The sequence below is a fragment of the Rattus norvegicus genome, chromosome 1 (assembly GCF_036323735.1).
Source record: "Rattus norvegicus strain BN/NHsdMcwi chromosome 1, GRCr8, whole genome shotgun sequence".
Lineage (NCBI taxonomy): Eukaryota > Metazoa > Chordata > Mammalia > Rodentia > Muridae > Rattus > Rattus norvegicus.
Genome location: NC_086019.1, coordinates 129794476 through 129816470, shown reverse-complemented (window position 1 = coordinate 129816470; position 21995 = coordinate 129794476). Strand labels below are relative to the sequence as shown.

At 44.0% G+C, this 21995-nt stretch overlaps 1 protein-coding gene across 3 annotated transcripts in view; it reads right to left on the bottom strand.

The window, feature by feature from the left end:
• Positions 1-21995, bottom strand: part of Cers3 (ceramide synthase 3) — a 105047-nt gene that overhangs the window by 16712 nt on the left and 66340 nt on the right. For all 3 annotated transcript variants that reach the window (XM_039087583.2, XM_039087587.2, NM_001127561.1), the window contains 1 exon segment: positions 12339-12492. In XM_039087583.2, the coding sequence (XP_038943511.1) occupies positions 12339-12492 (154 nt within the window).

The window sequence follows — 21995 nt, the reverse complement described above, 5'->3', positions numbered from 1 at the left end:
CTAGTCTACAAAGCCAATTCCAGGACAGCCAGGGTTCACTGTCACCAGAGAGAGAGAGAGAGAGAGAGAGAGAGAGAGAGAGAGAGAGAGAGAGAGAGAGAGAGAGAGAGAGAGAGACTAGTCACAGATTCAGACTCACACAACAGAAGATACAGGAATAGCAAACCAGAGAATTCTAATTGGGCCACTCTTATTTAAATGCCACCAAGAGTCTTAATGCAACACTGACACATTAATGGTGATCCTGTGTTCATTATCAATGCATTCAAACCCATCACACAGAGGGCCACTGAACTGAGGGAACCAAGTTGGAGTTCCAAGGCCAGCCAGGGGGTAGAATTTTATAAGGAGAACGGTGGAGAGAGAAGGGATGTGAGCAGCCTGGGGAGAGCACACTGCCCAGAGAGTGCATGTGGTGAGGAAAAACCACCCTAGGCACAGGCTGGGCGGATGGGAGTTGGCAGAACAAACCCTGCCTGGAGCTGTAAAGGGCCAATGAGACCCTGGTTCATGCACATCTAGGGGACATTAAGGACTCTACTTAATGGGCACAGACTAAAAGCCATTCTGGACTCACCTTACCAGCATTCAAGTCTTGGAAAGACCACAGCTATCATTACCAATCTAGTTGCCTTCAAAAACAACAAAAATTCAACTCCATTTAAAAGAATCCAGAAAAAATAAAATCTAGCATTTGACAATTTTAAATGGCTTGTTTTGAGTAAAAAGACAAATCACAAAATTTGCAAACTCAGAAATATGGTGCATACCCAGGAAGAAATTCACTTAACAGGAACAGGTCTTGAAATAAAGAGTTTGAAGAAGAGTGGTATCAAAACAATTACTTGTAAGAGCTGGAGAAATGGCTCAACAGGTAACAGCAGTTGTGCTTGCAGAGGACCCGGGTTCAATTCTCAGCACCCATGTGACAGCTCACAACTGCACATAACTCTAATTTCAAGGGATCTAATGCCCTCTGACCTCCTCCTGCACCAGGCACATAAACATGATGCATAGACATATATGTAGGCAAAATATTCAAACACAACAAATCTGAAGTGTGTGTGTGTGTGTGTGTGTGTGTGTGTGTGTGTGTGTGTTCTATTCAAGGATGCAGAGGAAAACCATATACCATGGAAAGAAATATAGAAGTCATTTTAAAGATCAAAATGAAATTTATAGGGATAAAAATGAATATTTGTAATAAAAAATTACATTAGTCAAGACTAACCACAAGTTAAATGCTGTAAAAGAAAGGACCAAAGTACTGAAAACTGCCACAGAAATGATCAAGAATGAAGCACAAAGAGGGGAAAACCCAAAAGTGAAGAGAGTCGAATAACCCGTGGCCAAGTAGGCTATACATGAAGTTACAGGAGGAGGAAGGGATGATAGAAAACCACGAGGGCGAGGGATGTAGCCTGTGGTGAAATATCTGCCCAGTAACACACAGCACTGGCTGGTCCTCTGCACTTCAGGGAAAACATATCCGAAACCTGAATTTGATAAAAATTATGAATCCATAGATGTAAGAAGCTTTAAAAGAATCCCAAAGCTACAGGGAAAGGATACATCATTTAAAATAACAGTGGTAAGAAGCCAGAGGACGAATTACAGACAACGTACTAGCTGGAATACTATGGAGATACTATGGGAGCCAGGGCCAGAGTGCAGGCTGAAGGCAATGATGGAGAGGAGGAATGGATCCTCCAGCTCCCCAGCATGGACAGCTCCCGAGCCCACAACCCAGAAGTAATAAAGAGTCCACCGACTTTCTCCAAAACCAAAGCCTAAGGTGGACGGCACCTAGAGAATAGCACAGAGGCTTTCACATGGTCTCCTGTCTCCTCACCCAGGAGTACCTCTGCATGCATGACGTATGAACATACATGGGAGAAACAACCTAAGAGAAATGGGAGCACAGGAGAATAAGTGGAATTGAGACTGAATGGCAAACCGGGCTGCATGGCCTCATGCCTATACCACCACCACTGGGCTGCATGGACCTATGGCTATACCATCACCATGTGCTCCAGGCCACAAAGACTGCAACAGACAGTTCACATATAGCATGTTGCCCTCACCTAAACTCTGTAAGGAAAGGATAGTTATTAACAACAAGGAGATTTTAAAAAGTAAAGACTCCACCCAGCCTCACATCAGAGGTGGTGCCTGGGACCCCAAGCCCTCTGATTCTTCAGGTACCTGGCATAGAGACATGAAATTCTCTAGGGGTTGGTATCCGGATTCAGCAGGGAAGATGCAGATCATAGGGTGATGCTGCCCAGAAGCCCTTTAGGAGCATGGTGGAAGGCACAGGGATGAATGTTAGCACAGGCAGCAAAGAGCCATCTTGTTCAGAATTATGCTCCTGCCGCAGAAGGCAGCACATGTTCAGTGACATCCGCAAAGGAGACACCTCTGAGGGGCCACTTAGCTACAGCACTTTCTATAGGGTTGACTGAGGCTTTGGTTGCAACTTCTTCCCTGCCCAGTCCAGTACTCTCATTGCATCACAGATGTGGGAGAACAGAGTACCCTAAATGCTCATGTATGCGCACACACACACACACACACACACACACACATCCATCCAAATGGTATACGGAAGAAACCGCCCCAGGCCTCCTGAACAGTTTCACGGAGCCTCGCCCCTTCCTTATCCCTCTCTTCCTCTGAACACACAGTTCCCGGGGCCTTTTCTAAGGCCTGGAGCTCCTTCACATCCTTCACCCCATCTCGCACTCACAAAGTAGGCAACTCATACTTGTTCGCTTGTTTTCCAGGTGTACTGGAGGTGACCATGCAAGCGTCACCTAGGCAGTTACATGATAGCATCAGTTCTGACACTAGTCAATGGCTCTAATGAAGCTGGGCCCCAGTGGCAGGTGGGTCAGACACAACTAAATGACAGGGGATAGCCAATCTCATGTCCCTGAACAAAAGTGCATACTGGCTGTTTGAAACAATCGTGAGGCCGTGAGCTGCCCTCCTGCTCTCTTATGTAGTAGAGAACGCCGCTGTAAGAACACAGCTCCTTAGAGAGCAGAGCACCATGATAGCATCCTTGATGCTCACAAAAGAGAAGGCAGGATCAAGCCTTGCCTCATAAATCACTCGGGCACTAAAGCAAAGTGTTCTTTCAGCTTCTTTAAGTTGTCATGAATAATGTTTTCTTTGTGTTACTTGAAGCTCTCTCTGAGATTTACTCAGTGGGGCTGAGGAGGTGGACACAGGATGTGGCCACAGAAAATAGTTGGAGATTAACAAGGACAGTGTTGACCAGCATGGAGTCTCCCTCACACCTGCGCTTACCAATCTCTTTGGCCCAAGAGTCCTTTAATAAAACATTCACTTCCTGGAGCGGGTGGGTAGATTTATTAACTAGCCATGAATTACATGAATTGTGTCTGGCCCTTTGTCTAAAGTCAAATTCTATAGAAGACATCTGCATGGACTGACTCTCTCTCTCTCTCTCTCTCTCTCTCTCTCTCTCTCTCTCTCTCTCTCTCTGTGGTGTGTGTGTGTGTGTGTGTGTGTGTGTGTGTGTGTGTGTTTTAATGCTAAGAAAACGGTGACAGTCTGCTCCTTTCAGAAGTATATGGAAATTCATTGTGTTTTTGTCAAATGATTTTTAAATCATGGGCACAAGCAATGTCACAGATTCTCTGAGTGTTTGTGCCTGATCCTCCCCATCCTGCCATGCTTCCCATCTGAGCCAAGATGGGATTTCTGATCTGGGGGCCATAAGAGACCCTATTTGGGAGACAGGAGAGAAAGTCTGGATGTGAACAGTACAACCCAGAGGTGTGTTTTCTTTGATAGCTTTTCTTGCTGGAAACTGCCTAGCTGGCATCTTCTTGGGCAGATGATTTCACTCGTCTAGTGCCTCTGAAGAACAGACAACACTGGACTCATCAGATGGCTCAGCAGATAAAGGCACCTGCTGCCGAACCTGAGGACCCGAGTTCAATCCCAGGAACCATGTGGAGGACAGAACAGAGTCCTGAAATTTGTCCTCTGAGCTCCACAAGTATGCAAATCCACACATGAAATAAATAGATGTAATATTCCCTCTTTAAAACCAGCGTCAGAGATCACAATAGGCAGGAGTATGCAAAAGAAGCTAATACCCAATAAAGCAAGCGCAGCAAGTCACCCAGTGACTTGTTAATCTGCAGGCATTTGGGGGATAGAGGCTTGTAGATGCTACATGGACACTCAGAAGCTGAAGGCTCCTTGGAGAGCCCGTCCATCCCCAGCCAGCTCTGGCATCCAGCTGCTGTCTCTAATGCCTTCCCAGGAAGCAGAATGGACTGAAGAGGCAAAGGGCCGTCCTAGTACCCTTGCCCCCAAAAATGTGAACCAGATAATGTGAACCAGAAGTTGTTTGCCTGGAATTAAGAACTGCAGGGACACGTGGTGGTGTCAGCAATGGGGACATGCTGCTGCAGCTGCACATGGACAGCACTGTCGTGGATTCCGTTTAACGCTTGCATTATGTTATTTGCATTCCACATGAGAATCTGTGTGTAAGAGGCTGAGGTTCCATAGCCCCAGTTGGTCCTGTTTGGAAAATAAAGTTGCCAGTGGCCAATGGCTGGGCAGAGAGACAGAGGTGGGACTGGAGGATTCGTGGACAAGGGGACCGAGGAAGAAGGATTTAGAATTGCCATGCCAGGAAAGGCATAAGATGCAGGCTTGGGAGCTGCAGAAGAGAGAGCAGACCAGCCATGTGAGAGCTGGGGAGGAGCAGCCCCAGGCCCCACCACTGGGTCTCAGGTAGCACAGATGGAAGATAGATTTTACTAAGTCATAACTCAGGATTACTAGAGGGGAGGTGTTAGCAATGTGGAGGTTTGGGGCGGCCCAGCCACTGAGCTATTTAAGGCATATTAAAATAGAAGGCTGTATATGTGAGTGAGTGTGTGTGTGTGTGCATGTGCATGTGTGTGTCTTTCATTTGGGAATTCAGAACATTGGGGCAGGTACCAAGGAGCGCACACGCGCTGCCCCCACTGCCACTGCTGCGGGGGAGATTAAAAACTAATACAACACTACACACTCGTTGTCCCAACAGAAAGTGAAGTCTTAGAAACAAGCAAAGGGGGCAGCATTTCCAGACAGCTAATTTACATACCAAGTTACAAGACTATAGGAAGAAGTCAGTGCCAGAGAGTGCTGAGGTAGTGTTGTCTGAGGCAGACAAAAGGGACCCAGCAGGTCACTGTGTTCCAGTCCTCATGTGCTTGACCATGGTTCCTCTGTTTCTTTGTTAGTAGATAAGCCCTTCCAATCAGCCCTGTTTCCATCTCAAATAGGGATAAGTGGTGGCCTCTTTCCCTGAAACTTATCTTAGTGCCCTACTGTATGTTGGCTCTACTATAGGCCAAGAGCAAAGTGCCAGCACGGCCAGGGGCTGAGTGCTGTGAAGAGGCTCCCAATGTCTTTCTTACTGCTGTGTGACCTGGGCTGCCATGGAACTTCCTCACCCCACCTCGCTGTCTTCTAGGACAGTAGGAGGGCCACAGTAGTTTTATTAAGTGACCATGAGACTTGGAGACAGCGTTTACCAACTTCTGTGAATGGGAGTAGGCGCCCATTATGGTGCACAAAGCCTTCAGAAGAACCAGCTGTCCCGAGGGGATTCTATTTTGTTGTGGAAATAAATACACATACAAATTTAGAAGTATATCTAAGTTTGAAATTCTTTAAGCTAAGCAATTTAGCACAGCTATTTATGAATTCACTGTTGTTTCTTGACTAGATGGTCGGAATAGCTGACCTGAGCATACACTCAGGAAGATGGGTATAGAGATTAAGAGTGTTTCTGGCTATTTTATTTCAATCATTCATCTTTGAGTTATTTTTATAAAATTTTGTTCAACAAAGGGCATTTTAATATCTGTTAGTACTAAAACCTTGGTGAATTGAAAGCAGGCCTCTTGGATGTTACGGATTTTATATTCTGTAATGTGGTGACATTGAAAGAATATGTCAGCAGGGACCATGGAATGTGGGTCGTGACAGTCACCTGGGAGAAGACAGCTTAGGAAGCTGCCATTAGAGCCTTGGTCAAAGCCAAGGGCCCTGACATCCACACCAGCTGCTGCGCTGTCTGTAGGAGATAATGAGTGGCCTGACTGGGGGTCAGCTGCCAGGCGGCTGGCCCTGCAGCCATCAGTGAGTTGGTAGGAAGGATGTCCCTGAAAAGCTTGTGCCAGTGGTGATGGCAGCAAGGCCATCCTGTGCCTCGCTATGTCCCAACCAGTGTCACCAGCTCCTAGTGTCACCAGCTCCAGTGTACAAATAAGGAAACTGAAGCAATGGATATGGGGAACAGGCCCATGACCACTCAGCCAGGAAATGGAAGAGCTGGAGACAAATTCTCCAGAGCCTGTGTTCTTAGCTACTTGATTGCTGTAAACGGAAGGGACTTGGAATAAAAGTAATGAAGAAAGCATTTCTTAGGTTTTTAATGAGTTCAAAAGTAAATTAAAATATGTGTGCTGAATTAACTTTATTTTTATTATTTTGGGTTTAGAGGAGTTGCATATCCATGCACGTGTGTAGAGGTGTGTGTGTGGGTAGGGGTGTCAGGAGGTAGGACTGTGTCTGTGTGTGTATGTATGTTCCAGGATGTGCATGTGAATGCATGCACTTCCCAGAAAACAATCTTGGATATTGTTTCACAGGAATTATCTGCCTGTTTCCTGAGCTAGGGTCCAATTCAGTGGCCAGTGACTCCCAGGGAACTTTCCACGCCTACTTTCTTAGTACTGGGGTTACAGGTGTGTGGTGACAGACATTCTGTTATGGATTTGGGGGTTTGAACTCTGACCCTCACTATTGCACAGCAAGAACTTTGTCAACTGAGTCACATCCTCAGCCCTGCGCTGCCTTTTAATCTCCTATTTTCAGTACTTGGTATGTTCACGTACTTGCTATTTTTGACTGCAGACAAGTATTTTCACTTACTTTTCTTGTTATTAATTTTCTACACCTAATTCAAATGACGTCTAAAACAAAGGGTGAAGTTTTACACAGTGGGGGACCTCAGTTCCAGCATTGGCTTTGTCATGAAATCTCTGTGTAAATTCTGGCTAATCTGGAATCAATTTCCTCATGATTTCTAACCTGCTGTATTCTTCATCAACTCAGTGCAGGGCCTGCAAAGTGCCACTCTATGAACATAGCTGGCTGCTGGTCTCAGGTTGCCAAGGTTGCCATAGGCTGCTCTCCCACTGGGCTGTGGTGTGGCTATGTTCTGTGGCTCCTCCCGAATGTCTTGGCTGTTGTCACAGAGACATGCTCGAGTTGGCCAGGACCCACAGTCACATTGAGAGAGAAGGAATAAGAGCTTAAGGATGATCAAATTCTCTTAAATAAAAGTATGCTATGTTGTTTCCAATTTCCTCTAAAAGCCCTTCTCATGTTTGCATGGAGAAGACAAGATGAGTGTCAGCATGTCATGTTTCCTCATGTGATGTGTGTGGGTTAGTAGCTCATCCGAAAACTGCCCATTTTATAAGAATCAAATTTCAGGGTCAAGTCTATTTCTAAGCAACAGGATGTCTGCTAAGCCTGACCTATGTATATAACTTTAAATTGTAGCTATATTCTTTTTTATTCATGCATGTGTTAATATTCATATGTGTATTGGTGCACATGTATGAAGGTGTATGGGTACATGCGTTTATGTGTGGATGTTGGTAAGCAACATTGGGCACCATCCTCAGGAATATCATCCACCTCCTTGTCCATGTTCCTCACTTACTAAAAGCTCATCAACTGGGATGAACTGGCTGGTCAGCAAACCAAAGGGACTCTTCTGTCTCTGCCTCTCAAGTACTGAGTTCATAAGACGTATCATCATGCCTGACTTCTCATGGGTTCCAGTATTAAATCCAGGTCCTCCTCTTTGCAAGGCAAGCACAGGCTGATCCTCTGCCCCCAGAACTGTAGTGCTATTCTTACTTTAAGTTATTAAAGAACAAAAGCAAGTAGTGGACAGTTCTCAATTGGTATATACATGCAAGGACTCTGATTTGAAAAGAAGTGACTTTAAATTGCTATTTAAATTTTAGCCTTCTTTTCAGCCTGTATACAAATACATGGGGTCCAAACATTATTAAATCATAATTTTGTAATTTTCTAGTTGCTGTGAATTATTTTCCTCTGGGATTGAAACATTCCATCCTGCAGGGAAGCTCCTTAAACAGGAAGGTAAACAACTTAAAATACATCCAGGAAATCCCTGAAACAGACCAGATTCACTGGGTCCCTCCCTGCCAGAGTAAGCAATAAAAGCTTAGAGTCCTTTTCAGACCCAGATAAGCCAAACTGGGAATAAGAATGTAAGACTAGACCAGCCTGGATACCTAGAAGCCTGGATGAGTTTTAGGTCAACTGAATCACCTTAAAAGGACACTCACCAAACTGTTGAGCTGCCTGCAGGCTGTGCAGTGTGCTCCAAGTTTAGCTTTGGTGAGCTGCCACCCCGCTGGTGTAGGATTTGGTGGCACTGCTATCTGTGAACCATTTCTGCTCCTGTAAGTAACCCTTTACCCATATTCCTGTTAAGTATCCCCAATAAAACTCATTGGTTCATTAAATTGGACTTTAGTGGTATCCATACTTTGTCTTGAGTTCTCTGTCTGGGGTGGGTAGAAATGTGTGTTGCATCTCCCCAGGAAGTGTTTTGTCATATAACAGCACCTAAAAAAGTGTGGTTTGTTTCTCAAAAATTACCTAGCTCTACATATTCTCATATTTTCTGAGAGCCTGCTGCATGTAAAGGAATTGAAGAGACAAATTCTTAATCTCCACTGTAAGACTTGAAAGATATTTTTGGAGGTCTATAAACTTCTGTAATTCCATTTTTAAAGTATCCAAAAATTAGTCAGCTTCATAACAACTTAAGTTGCGTGAAATGCTAAAAGCTTTTGAAGCAGAGTTGGCAGTAGGTTTCCTTGGTCCTCTAAGACTTCCAGCTCCCTTCTCTCCCTTTGCAATGCAACTCTGCCTTCAAATGCCATTCTTTAAAGGGAGGCTTAACGGCTTTGGAGGAGTTTTCTGGATTCACAGCCAGTTTTGCCACTGCAGCAGAAAAGAGATTGCATGTGCAAGCCAGCTGAAGTCATTCGCATGGCAAGAATTAGGGCTGCGGAGCGATGATCCTGTCAGATTGCAATTGGAAACAGCTTTTCCCAAGGACGGCACGAGAAATCAGGGATTCTTATTCAGTGTCTGCCAGACTGCTGCATTTCTAACTGGGCCTAGCATGATCTGTTAGACATCAGAAATGTGAAAATCACAGTGAAACCAAACAAGGGTGTTCATTGACCTCCAAGTGTGGTCAATGGCTTCCTATCAGACCTAGAATTATGTTACCAGTTAATATGAGGACAGTTTCTGTACAAGGACAGGAGGTTCAGGAAGGCCTGACCAGATGGGACTACAGAGTTATCTGAAGGCCATGTCTTTATGCTAACCTCTACAAGCATCAGTTGTTTAACTGTCAAGCTTGGAACCACATCTCTTTTCTTCAACTTTTTTTGTGCAGAGGTAATGTTTTCTCAGGAAAAAATTTAGAATTACCATAAGCTATAATGTTGATCTAGAACATTTAGTGGAAGTCAATTTCTTGGTACTCCCAACTTTAAGGGAAAGTCAATTAAAAAAAAAAAAAACCAAACAGGCAGCCAGAGGTGTTTCACACCTTTAATCCTGGGGAGGGAGAGGCAGGAGAATTTCTATAAGTCAGTGTGGCTTACACGGTAAGTTTTAGGCTAGCCAGGACTACCTAGTAAGACCCTATCTCCAGAGAAAAAAATGTCCCAATCAAAACCTATGCCAGAAATTTAAGGAAAACAAAATTATCTCAGGGTTTGGTTTAAAATTATTAATCCAGATAAGATAAAGATTAATCCCTAAGCTCAGATCTCTAGATCTAGAGGCTCAGAGATGGCTGGGAACTCAAAGACCAGTGACAGGAATGCCTGTTTCATTTGTTCCCTCTCCAGAGTTCTTTCATATAAACTTACTACAGTAGAAAATAAATAAATCAGATTTGATGAAGCAGCTACTTGTTACACTCAAAACTCCTCACTGGTGAGACAAGGCTGTTACACACAGGTGGTGGCGCCCCAGAGTGGACCAGCTCTGTCACCTTGGAAGATGCTTAACAAAGTTCATTTAGGAACACAAGACTAGTCTGACTTTATTTGTTTCCAAGTCAAATCCCATCAGCAGGAGACTCCATGCTGGTCTTCAGAGCCAGTGACTTCTACCTCCATAACAAGGCCCGTTGTTTAACATACTCCACTTCATACACTATAATTGTAGTGAGTGAGTAGATCAATTCCCTAAGTCAGTGACTGCATCTTGTGCATTTCTCAAGTCCTGCCCTTACTACTTCTGAAATTAAAACTCCACAGCAAATACAAAATGAAAAAACATATTCTGTCAAGTATCTAAAAGGTATTAGGAATTTGTATTATAGTCATGTATTACATAACCATCTTTTGGTCTTGAAATCACATGTGTACTGCTAGTCCTATAAGAGCACAATGATGGTGACAAGATCCCACTGTCCAGAAGGGCAGCACTGTCCTGACACTGAAGCATAACGTGTTACTTGCATATGTGGGGTGATGATGGTGTAAGCAAACCTGCGGTACTGCTGGATGCATAAAATTACAGCAGAGATAATAATGCATAATATATAGAACTTGATGATTAATGATTATTATTTGCTCATGAATTTACTGTATAGTTCCCATAATTAACAGACAGTGAAACCCTATACATATTTATAAAGGAGCATATTTTAAAGGCACTGCTATATTGCTCTAGCTCAGTTTTGTACATCTCAATGTTTAGAGTTCCTCATCATTCTATCGTGTGTTTCAATCATCCTCATGATGTTATTATGTTCCTCCTGACCCTAGGAGCAGGATGCTATACCGTATAGCTTAAGTATGGAAGAGTCAGGACCAGCTAGGTCTGTATGAGTTCACATAGTGACTTAATCATCCAGCAATGCATCTATGAACATCATCTGTAGTTGAACAATGTGTGGCTGTATTTAGCAATTTTTTTTCAGAAACAAACTACAGCCAAATGATGGGCAATATTCCAAAAGCAGAAGCAAGCTCATGGAAAAAGTATTACATACAAACTGGAAGTTCAGCAAAGAAACAAAACGCTCTGAAGTGTCACTCACTCATCATTTAAAAGCTTCTTTGGGGTGGGGGAGATGGCTCAGCATGAGTGCTTGCATGAGAACTTGAGGCCAGATCCCTAGCACCCACCTGAAAGCTGCACACAGCAGTGGCACACATCTGCAATCTCAGCATCAAAAAGGCAGAGCAGAATGGCCAAACCAATGAGCTCAGGGTCTGTCAGTCAGTGAGAGACTCTGTCTCAAATGAAAAAGTTGGAGAATGATTGTGGAAGACACCTGACATTGATCTCTGGCTCCTATACATGCATGTGCAGCTGCATATACACACACATATATATAATACACATACACACATATCTCAAATAAATTCTAAATCAAGGGATTATCAAAGTAGTAGCCAAGTTTTGAGAGTAAAAAATTTTTCCCAATTGTCATACCATCTAATAAAGTCCTTCCTTCCTTCCTTCCTTCCTTCCTTCCTTCCTTCCTTCCTTCCTTCCTTCTTTCCTCCCTCCCTCCTCCTCCTCCTCCTCCTCTTCCTCCTCTTCCTCCTCCTCCTCCTCCTCCTCCTCCTCCTCTTCCTCCTTCTCCTCCTCCTCTTCTTCTTCTTCTTCTTCTTCTTCTTCTTCTTCTTCTTCTTCTTCTTCTTCTTCTTCTTCTTCTTCTTCTTCTTCTTCTTCTTCTTCCCACTCTGCCACTGAGCTATTCCTTGAGGCCTAGTGAGAAACCTATACTGCAGAAAAATGTCTTTATCATGAAAATCAAACAACAGTTCACTGGTGGAATACCATCCTAGTATGTGTAAGGCCCTGGGTTTGATCCCCAGAACCTCAAACAAAACCAATCAAACCAAGAAAAATAAATGATACTGGCTAAAACCATTCAGTTTTATACTCACTGGCCTTCATTTCGAATGTACCAGTAAGATAGCCTAGGTGTAGAGCATGACAAGCCTAAGGACATAGCCTTTGTTTCCTGTTAATTAATAAACAAGCCTAAGGTCCTAGCCTCTGTTCCTATCAATTAATAAGGGGAAAAATGTGCTGGTAAGACAATGTAAGTGAATGCCATGCTCTGCTGTCCAGACTTCGCTTTTATTTTGACAATTGAGACTACAACATAGGAATGCGTCTGACCTGGGGAGCCTTACCTGTGTGAATATGCATCTGTTGAGCATCTTCAGGATTAAGTAACCCCAGTAAATGTGAAGGCCCTGAAGGATCATGAGCTGGAGGTTGAGGAAGATGTAGGAGAAGAAGGGCTCGAGATAGTGCAAAGGCAGGATCAGGGTGCAGTACAGAATCCTGTGGGAAACAGGTGAGAAAACACTTTGGTCAAAGTGCTGGTGAATCACAATGAGAAAACACATTTTTCCCTCCTCAAAGTAATCAGTACTTAATATCAAAAGATGTCTGTAGGAAAGAAAAGGCAATGTTACCATTTATAACGTATTTTGCAAACAATCAAAAAGTATAGCCGTCTCCTGAGACAAAAAAATAAAAATAAAAATAAAAAAATGGATGGTCCATGCCATTGCTTGCTTGACAGCCCCTGTTCCTAGGCTCCCTCTTTGCAAACAGAAAGCTTCCATGATCCATCCCTCTTTAGCTTCCAGGAAGAGACAAGCCATGGAAGCAAGTGAGACAACACTTTCTTATGTGTGAGCTTATGACATGGCTTCACTCCCTTGATGATGTCAACCATGGCTTGAGAGGACTGGATGTGTCCCTGACAGCAGGTACTTAGCATACACAAGGCTCAGCCTTCCTCCCCAGACACACATTTCACGATTGGTCCCATATTCTAAAGTGAACTGCCCTCCTTGTCCACTGTGTGCACAGACTCCTGAACACAATTTTAACTGCCTCCTGTGTATCAAGACACATAGCACCTTCAGCTCTCACTCCAGGACAAAAGACTAAGTGTCCTTTCAGCAAGCCTCATAGAGCTGTGATTTTAGAGTCCCTAGAAAGGCTGGCTTATAAGCATCTATTTACTCATAAAAATAATTTGTTCATTTAAATTGAGAAAACAAGAAAGAGGAAAAAACTGTCCACAGTACCAGCCCCTTAAATGAAACTGTATTTTAGTGCTTTGTCTTCCTTCTTTTCCTCAGTACATTGTTTAATTTAATTATCACATGAACAGACAGTCAAATTTGCTGGAGTTTGGCATAAAGTTCAGTGAGCTGTAGGATACAGAGCAGACCACTGTGCCTAGGAACGCCCTGATGTCCCTTTATAGCCATCCTCTCTCCACTGTTAGCCCTCGTACAAACACATCTCTGCTCCCCACCCCTGTAGGTTGCTGTCTATATGCAGGTGTGGGCTGGCACAAGTTAGGTCAAGGCCATGATTGGATAGTAAAAAAGTAAGGCAGGGACAAAGGTTTTGTAAGGCGAGAGAGAAGGAAAAAGTGGGAGAATCAAGATGGAGACAGAGAAGGATGACCCAGATCCAGGTGGTCTTAAATGGTCATGGGTAGTTATGTATATTTGTTAAGGGATGGATTTCTATAGGTAAATTTATCTTATCTAAGTGGGCGGTTTATATCTTTATCAATTGGTTGTGAGTTCATTGTATGGATGTATTGTGGTTTGAGAATTTAACACATAAATCTGATTGATAGATTACAGCTTATTGAGTTATGATTTCACTGGGTAGTTGGGAGTTTATATCTTAACTACCAGGGGGTGGTTGTTGAGAGGGCAGGCAGAGTCCATGGTAGGGAGCTGCAATAGGCCAGCCCCATGCTGAACTTCTTGAGCCCTGATTTTACTGAGTAGCTGGAACCAGAGAGTTCACAGCTAGTAGAGAGCCGCTGGGAGAGATACTAACCAGAAATAAATTATGGTTAGTTCCATATGACACTCCAGTGCCGGACTAATTCTAGTGACCAGTGTGGCAAGGTGCCACACTGGAATGGCTTGCGCACTGCCTGGGTCTGAGAGTACTTGGAGACAGCATGGATCCGCTGAGATAAAGATACCCCAGAGTGCCATGTGGCCCTGTGGGTGCCAGCAGTACAAGTTAAAAGATTACTGGATACAGAACAGACCCCTGTGCCTAGAGACACCCTGATGTATTCCCCTCTATACCCATCCTCTCTCCACCTTTAGCTGGTACAACCACTTCTCTCCTCCTCACCCCTCACTGATACCTTTTCCCAGAGTGTTCTTGAAGCTGTTGTCTTTTACTTTCCTACTGCTTTTATGACTCAACCAAGTCTCCAGGGGGAATCAGTAGCATTTCCTTGTCACTCAGTGGTGTCCCACTATATGGACTGATCATGCTTTATCTGTCATCTACTAAGGGGCACTGGAGTTGCTTTCTGTGTTTGACAACTAGGAATAGAATCACTACATATACTCACATACATCCTTGTGTGTGAACAGAAGTTGTTATTACTGAAGGGTAAGTAGGCAAGTAGAACTGTGTGGCATATGGCAAGTTCAGGGTTAACTTTGCAAGAGAGTAAGTATTGTTCTCTGGAGTGGCTGCTATGGATCTACCCTCCTCCCATTTCTACCATTCACATCCTTTTCAGCATTGCCTATTGTCTTGGAGAGATAACTGTCTCCATGTTAAATACAGTTCTTGGCAAGCTCTATGTTTGTGTTGGCTGGAATAGGAATGAACCCAGTAGCCTCATATGTTTGAATGCTTAATCTACAGGGAGTGGCACTATTTAAGAAGGATTAAAAGGTGTGGCCTGCTGGAGTAAATATGGCTTTGTTGGAGGAAGTGTATCACTAGAGGTGGGCTTTGAAGATTTTTAAGAGCCCATGCCAGGCCTAATGTTTCTCTGTCTGTAGATTAGGATGTAGAATTCTCAGCTCCTCCAACACCATGTCTGCCTATATGCCTCCATGCTCCCCACCATGATGAAAAACGACTAATCTCTGGAACTTTAAGCAAGTTCCAATTTAAACGCTTCCTTTTATAGTAGTTGCCTTGGTCATGGTATCTCTTCATAGCAATAGAACAGTGACCAAGACGACAGTCAAATCCATGTATAACCAAAATCATCTTATACTGTTCAAAAGCCTCGAAGTATCTAGTCTCTCCCAAATAGAAGATCTTGGAAGTATATATTTATAGAAGAGAGATACTTCTTTCCAAGTGTACATTAAAGGTGGAGAAGTCCAAGGAGCATTCTGGAAAGTACCAAAAATTGCAACATTGTTCTCTAAAATTACAAATGATAAGGCCATCAGGGATTTATGAATAGCTTGTTTGGGTTGCTCTACCAGTGTCTTGGTTAGGGTTTTCATTGCTGTGAACAGACACCATGACCAAGGCAACTCTAATACGGACAACATTTAATTAGGACTGGCTTACAGGTTCAGAGATTCAGTCCATTATTATCATAATGGCAGGAAGCACAGCAGGGTCTAGGAAGGCATGGTGCTGGAGGAGCTGAGAGTTTTACATCTTTATCCAAAGGAAGCCAGGAGCAGACTGTTTCCAGGAAGCTGTGAGCACTGTCAGGGTGGATGACAGTGACACACTTCCTCTAATAAGGCCACACCTACTCCAACAAGGTCATACCTCCTAGTAGTTCCACTCCCTGGGCCAACCATATTTAAACCACCACAACCAGTATTTGGTGGATTTAAAGTTTGCTACTTTAAGACTCAAGACAAGCTAAAGAGGCATCACTTGCAAGACCTTGAGGGTTCCTCTTGTCTATCTGCTCTGCATTGCTTCTTCTGGTATAAATTCAAGCTCAGCTTCTGCCTATTCAAAAACTCACCATGTGACTCATCCATTTTCATGCAGACAGTTCTTAAGTTAACTTTTTAACTCAAAAACAGAATTTTATTACCTTTTTAGAAATTCAAAATCAATTTTAAAAATGCCTAAAAACCTGATATTGTTTTAGGATATTGTCTTACACCCACATGACTTCATGTGTCAAGGATGACACCACACATATGAAGTAAGACCCTGAGTTTTCCTACTCCACATCGCAGACCCCTTTCATCTCAATGAATGTAGCTTTATAATAGAAGCAAACAAACTTCTGTTCTACCCAGGGCTAGTGACGTCATAGATCCTGAAGAAGATCCTGCGGCCATCACCTCACTAAACCACTATAATCCCTAACTGCAGTCTAAAATTCGACCTTATACCCACGCATAAGGATTGTTCTTAACATTTATCGAGAAACCTCTCTCTGCAACAGATGGGGACCTTTATAGAAATATGCAGCCAATCAAAACCCAGAGTCATGGAGCCTGGCCTCAGTGGACACGTTCACAGTTGTGCATCGAGGGTAACTGGGAATAGGGTGGAAAACCTTCGGGAGGCAGAGGATCAGGGAGTTTGCTACGACTGTGTCTTCTAGTCATGTCTGAAGTTGCTCCCATAAAGTCTTACCAGCATGACTCCCTAAACATGGACTGAACAAGGACAACAACAAACATGCATGCTCACGTGGACAGAGAAAGACCACAAGATCTCCATCCTGCGCAAAGAGCTATAGGCAACTAAAGAACGCTCACAGCTGACAGCACAGGCTTCCCCAGGGAAGAGCACAGTGATGCAGTATCCAGTGCTAAGTGGTCAGTGCTGAAAACGTACATACATGCAACGTTCTACCGACTGAGTGGACTGTATTTATGTACTGAGCCCTTCATATGTATAACAATAATTAATGAAAAAAGAGATCATGAATTCAAAAGAAACCAAGGGAAAGGGACCATGGCAGAGTTTGGAGAAGGGGAAATGATTTGACTATTTTATAATCTCAAAAAACAAAAGAAGTAATAAAAATTAAATAAAAAGATAATAAATACTTCAGGCCACCAGTCATCTGCCGTCTATTGCAACTACTTAGCCCTGTCATTGTAAGAAAAGAACAGTTATATGTCACCTTGTAGATAAATGAATGAGTGGCTGGGTGACTGCCAATAAAGCTTTATTAATAAACCAGAGTGTGAGCTGGAGTTGATGCTAAGCCATAGTTTGCCACTGTAACAACTGCACGAGATCCATTCCATGAACACACTGCAGCTCAACTTTCCTGATAAGACAGTTAAGGTCTTTCCCAAAGTTTCATTGTATTGTAATGAATGGTGGGAATTACTTGAGAAACATTAAGATTTTTCAGTTCTTCCTCTAGAGAAGCTAAACTCCTGGACCCGAGTCAGACACTACACTCATCGCATGTGACAATATATTGTTCAGTGACTTTCCTGCAAGACACACAACTCATATTCCATTCTTGTGCCCAGTGTGACCACATCCCTTCCTCAGCTCCTGAGCAATGCCGTGTTCTCTCAGTCTCCATGGGAAAGAGCACTGCCTGTTTGTACTGACATTTTACTTCACATGAAGCCACGATGTTTACATGTTACCATTTTCATTTGTTCTTTTGTGGACTGTTTGTATATGACTAGGTTCTGTTAAGCAATGGATTAGCCTATATTCATTGTACAAAATGATGAATGTCATTACAGAGATACCCCTCACCCATGGGTATGAGGTTACTTACTGAGTGTGGATAACTTACATGTTGCTGCTACCTCCTTTCTTCCTTCCTTCCCTCCTTCCTTCCTTCCTTCCTTCCTTCCTTCCTTCCTTCCCTCCTTCCTTCCTTCCCTCCTTCCTTCCTTCCATCTCCCTCCCTCCCTCCCTCCTTTCTTTCTTTCTTTCTTTCTTTCTTTCTTTCTTTCTTTCTTTCTTTCTTTCTTTCTTTCTTTCTAAATCTGTGGTAGTGAAGATTGAACGCAGGGTCCTATGCATGCTAGTCAAGACTCTACACAGAGTAATGCCCTGGCCATATCATGACATTTGTATGTTTCTGTGCTTGTTCATCTCCCCAGATTAAAGGTCCCTGGGCTATTCTGATTACCCTTGAATTTATAACCTGGGTCCCTGGGCTTAGCATCTGGGCTGACTCTGCCCTGCTCTGCAGTTGTCCCATGGGTGTGCCACACCAGCAGGCAGATTCCCAAAGTCATAGCCACATCCTGTGGTCATCTGTGTTCTCAAGTACTTGCCCCTTACCCACTCCCCTACCAAAAATCTGTCAGTGCCAAAACTGAGAAAGATACTAAAAAAAATCATTCTCCTCACAGTTTACCAGATAATGTGAAGTATAAACATATAAATTACACACTTTAATTCACTGAAAGAAAGAGTGGGGTGTGGGGCATGGGAGAGGATTCTCACTGAAGTGAGACTGGCTTCCTTGCTTCTGCTTGTGGAAAGTGAAGGTAGAAGATAGGATTCTGGTGGAGGAGGAATCTTTCACTGCATATACAGAATCCCCCAGAGAGGCATGACGGGAAATTCAGGAGGTTGAAGGAGCCTCAGTGGCACTTTCCTCCATGATGAGAGCTCTGTAGTTTAAAACTTGTTTAGGGGAGAGAGGTGGCAGGGAAGGGTGGCATAGAGGAAGGTGCCAGAGGTGCATGGAGTATCCAAGGAGCCTTTTCCAGGGATGCGGCCTTCCTTATAAGAGCAACAGAGAAAGCCGAGTTTGGAAAGGTGTTGAAACACTCAGCACAGCTCTTGACAGTTGGATCTGGCAAGATGCCATTTGCCCTGGTTCCTTAATCATGGGGTGGAACTCACCACACCCCTGTGACCAGGAATTTCAGGGGGGAACCACAGCCAACCTGGCAAACTGGCTGGGCTCCTGGAAAGGCAGAAGCATCCATTAAAATGCAAATGATTCTGGGGGAGCTCAGCCTAGAAGAGAGGTGGGGCCAAAGGCGGGGCTCTGGAGTGTAGGAGATGTAGGTCAGGGGTCACAGATTTCAAGGCCTGCCTCTGGCACCAGTTCAGCTGTGAAATGAGAACTCCCTGCCTACCTCATCTGGGAGTTACAGGCACTGATCTTCGTGCCTCAGGAAGGACTCAGCACATAGTAGGCTCTCAGAATATGGCAAGTAAAGCTGTCTATCACCCTCTCTCCCACTCTGGCTCCAACTGCTTCCTGTGCCCTGCTCTCCTAAACTGGAGACATAATAACAGCTCTGGGAGAGCAGCCCCGCCTCTAGCTGCAGAACTGGCTAGGTTCTGCTCCACCAGGAGGAGCAGCTTTGAGTGAACGGATGCATGCACTCACGCCTTCTGAACATTCTCTGCCAGGACAGGGTGTAGAGAGGAGGGGCCACTGTGGTACTGGCTGGGGTCTATCATTTTTTTTTCAGGACCTCACGAAATGATGGATCAATATCACTCTATGCTACTTCTCTTTTGGTCAAAGAATAAGAAGAAACCCCATCATGGCACTGGACTTCCAGATATCTCCTGGCAGGGCATGAACTCAGACACGTGTGCACATGTGTGATTATCGACTCCTCACTTCCCCACATCACTACCTTATAGTAAGTGCCTAGATGGATGCCAAAAGATGGCCAGGCTCCTAAATTCCTAGAGCCACAGAACTTCAGTTTTTCCCAATTGAAAAGCTGCTGCTGTGCTCAGCCTTTGCTCTGGATTTGCTTCTGTCTCCTCTCCTCATTCTTTTAACCAACAGAGCTTACACAGTTTGAATAAGTCACAATTTTGGTTTAAGTGGTAGGTAGCTGGCTTTGCCAACAACCCCCCAGAAGTTCTACGTTCCACTTGAAAACTTGAGATTGTTGGGTGTTGGGTGATTTTGTTGTGTTTTCCTTGCTAATTGCAGGTGAGCACTTTGTGGGTTTTTTTGACAACAGTAGCTGGTGCTGGAGATGAAGCCATGCTTGACCTGTCTTGGCTTTGTAGGTGATGGTGTAGCTGAAGATAACCTGATAGACATTCAGCGAAGGCAAACACTGTGGTAAATTCAATGGGAAGGTTTGTGCTGGGCAGTGGGTTATGGACTTAGTGGGAGAGAGCCTGCTTAGCATCAGGCTAGCTCTACATGCAGTCACCACGGCTGCCTGCAAAACACAGATACCCACTTGTGTTCCAAAGGCCTACATTTAACTGGTTCTGGTTCTGGTTCTTTCCTTTTAAATGTGTGTGTGTGTGTGGGGGGGTGCACATACACATGTGTGTGCAAGTTTGCATGTGGATGGAGCCCAGAGGCTGATGTTGGGTGTCCTCCTAAGTCATTCTTCTCTTTACTTATGGCCCAGGATCTCATTCAACCCAAGCTATTTTCTTGTTTATCAGATATCAGGAAAATTCTGAGGTGAATCTCTACTGTACCATACTACAGCTGCTTCTTGGAAGCCCCTGAACTGAGGGCTTCAGTGGGGTATGTCCTTAAGATACCCGCCCAGGCTTAGAACCAGAAACAGTATAATTTTCTTACTTTGAATACTGCTCTGACCCTGGGGAGGCATCTCCAACGTGCATAATCACATGGCAGGAAGTGGCAGGATATGACTTCTGAGGCTGGAAACTGAAGGAAATACAATGTATGCCTAGCTCTCTCTCGGCATCTTGACTCTTAGCATGAGGAGGCCAAAGTCAAGTGAGGGGGCATCTGTAGATGTTCTGGACAGGAGACCAGTGCAGGACCCAGCCAATCAATGAGAGTCACCAACTACTTGGTCTTACATGGATTTTTTCAAGGAGGTGGCTGAAGAAGGCCTTCCCGAAGTTTCAACTGTAGTCACTGTCAAGTGCCTGGCGTCCTCCTGAGTGTAACCACAAAAGAGACTCTAAGGAAAAGTACCTGGCTAAGGCCACTCACAGCTGAGAACCAGCAGGGTTAGTGATGATTGACGAATGATGTAAAGGAGGCCATCTCTCCCAGTCAGCAGACCAAGCATGCCTAGCAGGGACTGAAACCACCCAGTGGACAGATAGTCTCCTGCTCAGAAACAGCCAAGTGCAGCAGGAGGGGCCTCTGGGGCATGAGAAGCACCGAGGGAAGACTACAGATCTTGTAGCACCATGGAAGTCACCTTGAAAAGCTAGGTCAACAGTTATCTGCAAGTCACAATTTATCCTCCCAACAATGGTGCTCCAGATTAGGGTGGCTGAGCGGTACAGCTAGCTAATGCTAGTTTGCTTGAGGGAGACCCTGAACATGGGAATCATAGAAACAATAGGGAAACCAAAAGCTGACTTACAAACACATGCTCGGAGTTAAACAAAAGCAGCGCTAACACATTCACTAACGTGAGGCATTTGTCTTTCTAGGTCTCAGCTACCTCGCCCAGCATCTTTCCCAGTCCCATCATCCATGTTCCTGAGCATTTCAAAATTTCAGTTTCCTTTATAGCTACATAAAACTCGATTATGTATGCCAAAGGATACACAGAGACAAAGTAACTGAAGCATGACACAGTCAAACGTCTATAATACAAATGTAATTCTTAAAAGCAGCTGGATATGGTGGGGAAACTTTATCACACAAGAAGAGTAAGGCTGAGTAATAACTAGTTTTGAACAAAACAACTGGGGCCACAGCTACATGTAATTGACAGCTGCTGGGAGACATAGATAGATGGATAGATAGATAGGTAGACAGACAGACAGACAGACAGACAGAGTTAGGTTTCATTAGGGGTGGCCTCTGGAAAGTTGAACACACTGCAGTTGATGGCCATATACCCAAGAGTATATAGCCAGCATAAACTAGGTCAAAAAAAATAAGGAGAACATAAAGTTTAATTGTTTGATATGGGCATGAAATGTATGAAATGCCCAATAATTAATAAAAATATGGAATAAAAATAAAAATTTCAATTGTGCATATGCCCTACATTTTCATTATCCATTTGTCAGTTGATGGACATCAGGGATGGTTCCATTTGCTAGTACTGTGAACAGAGCAGCAATGACCAACAATGGACGAAGTGTTTCTGCAGTGGGCAAGAAGCCTTAGGTGTGTGCCCCAGAGCGTATGGTCA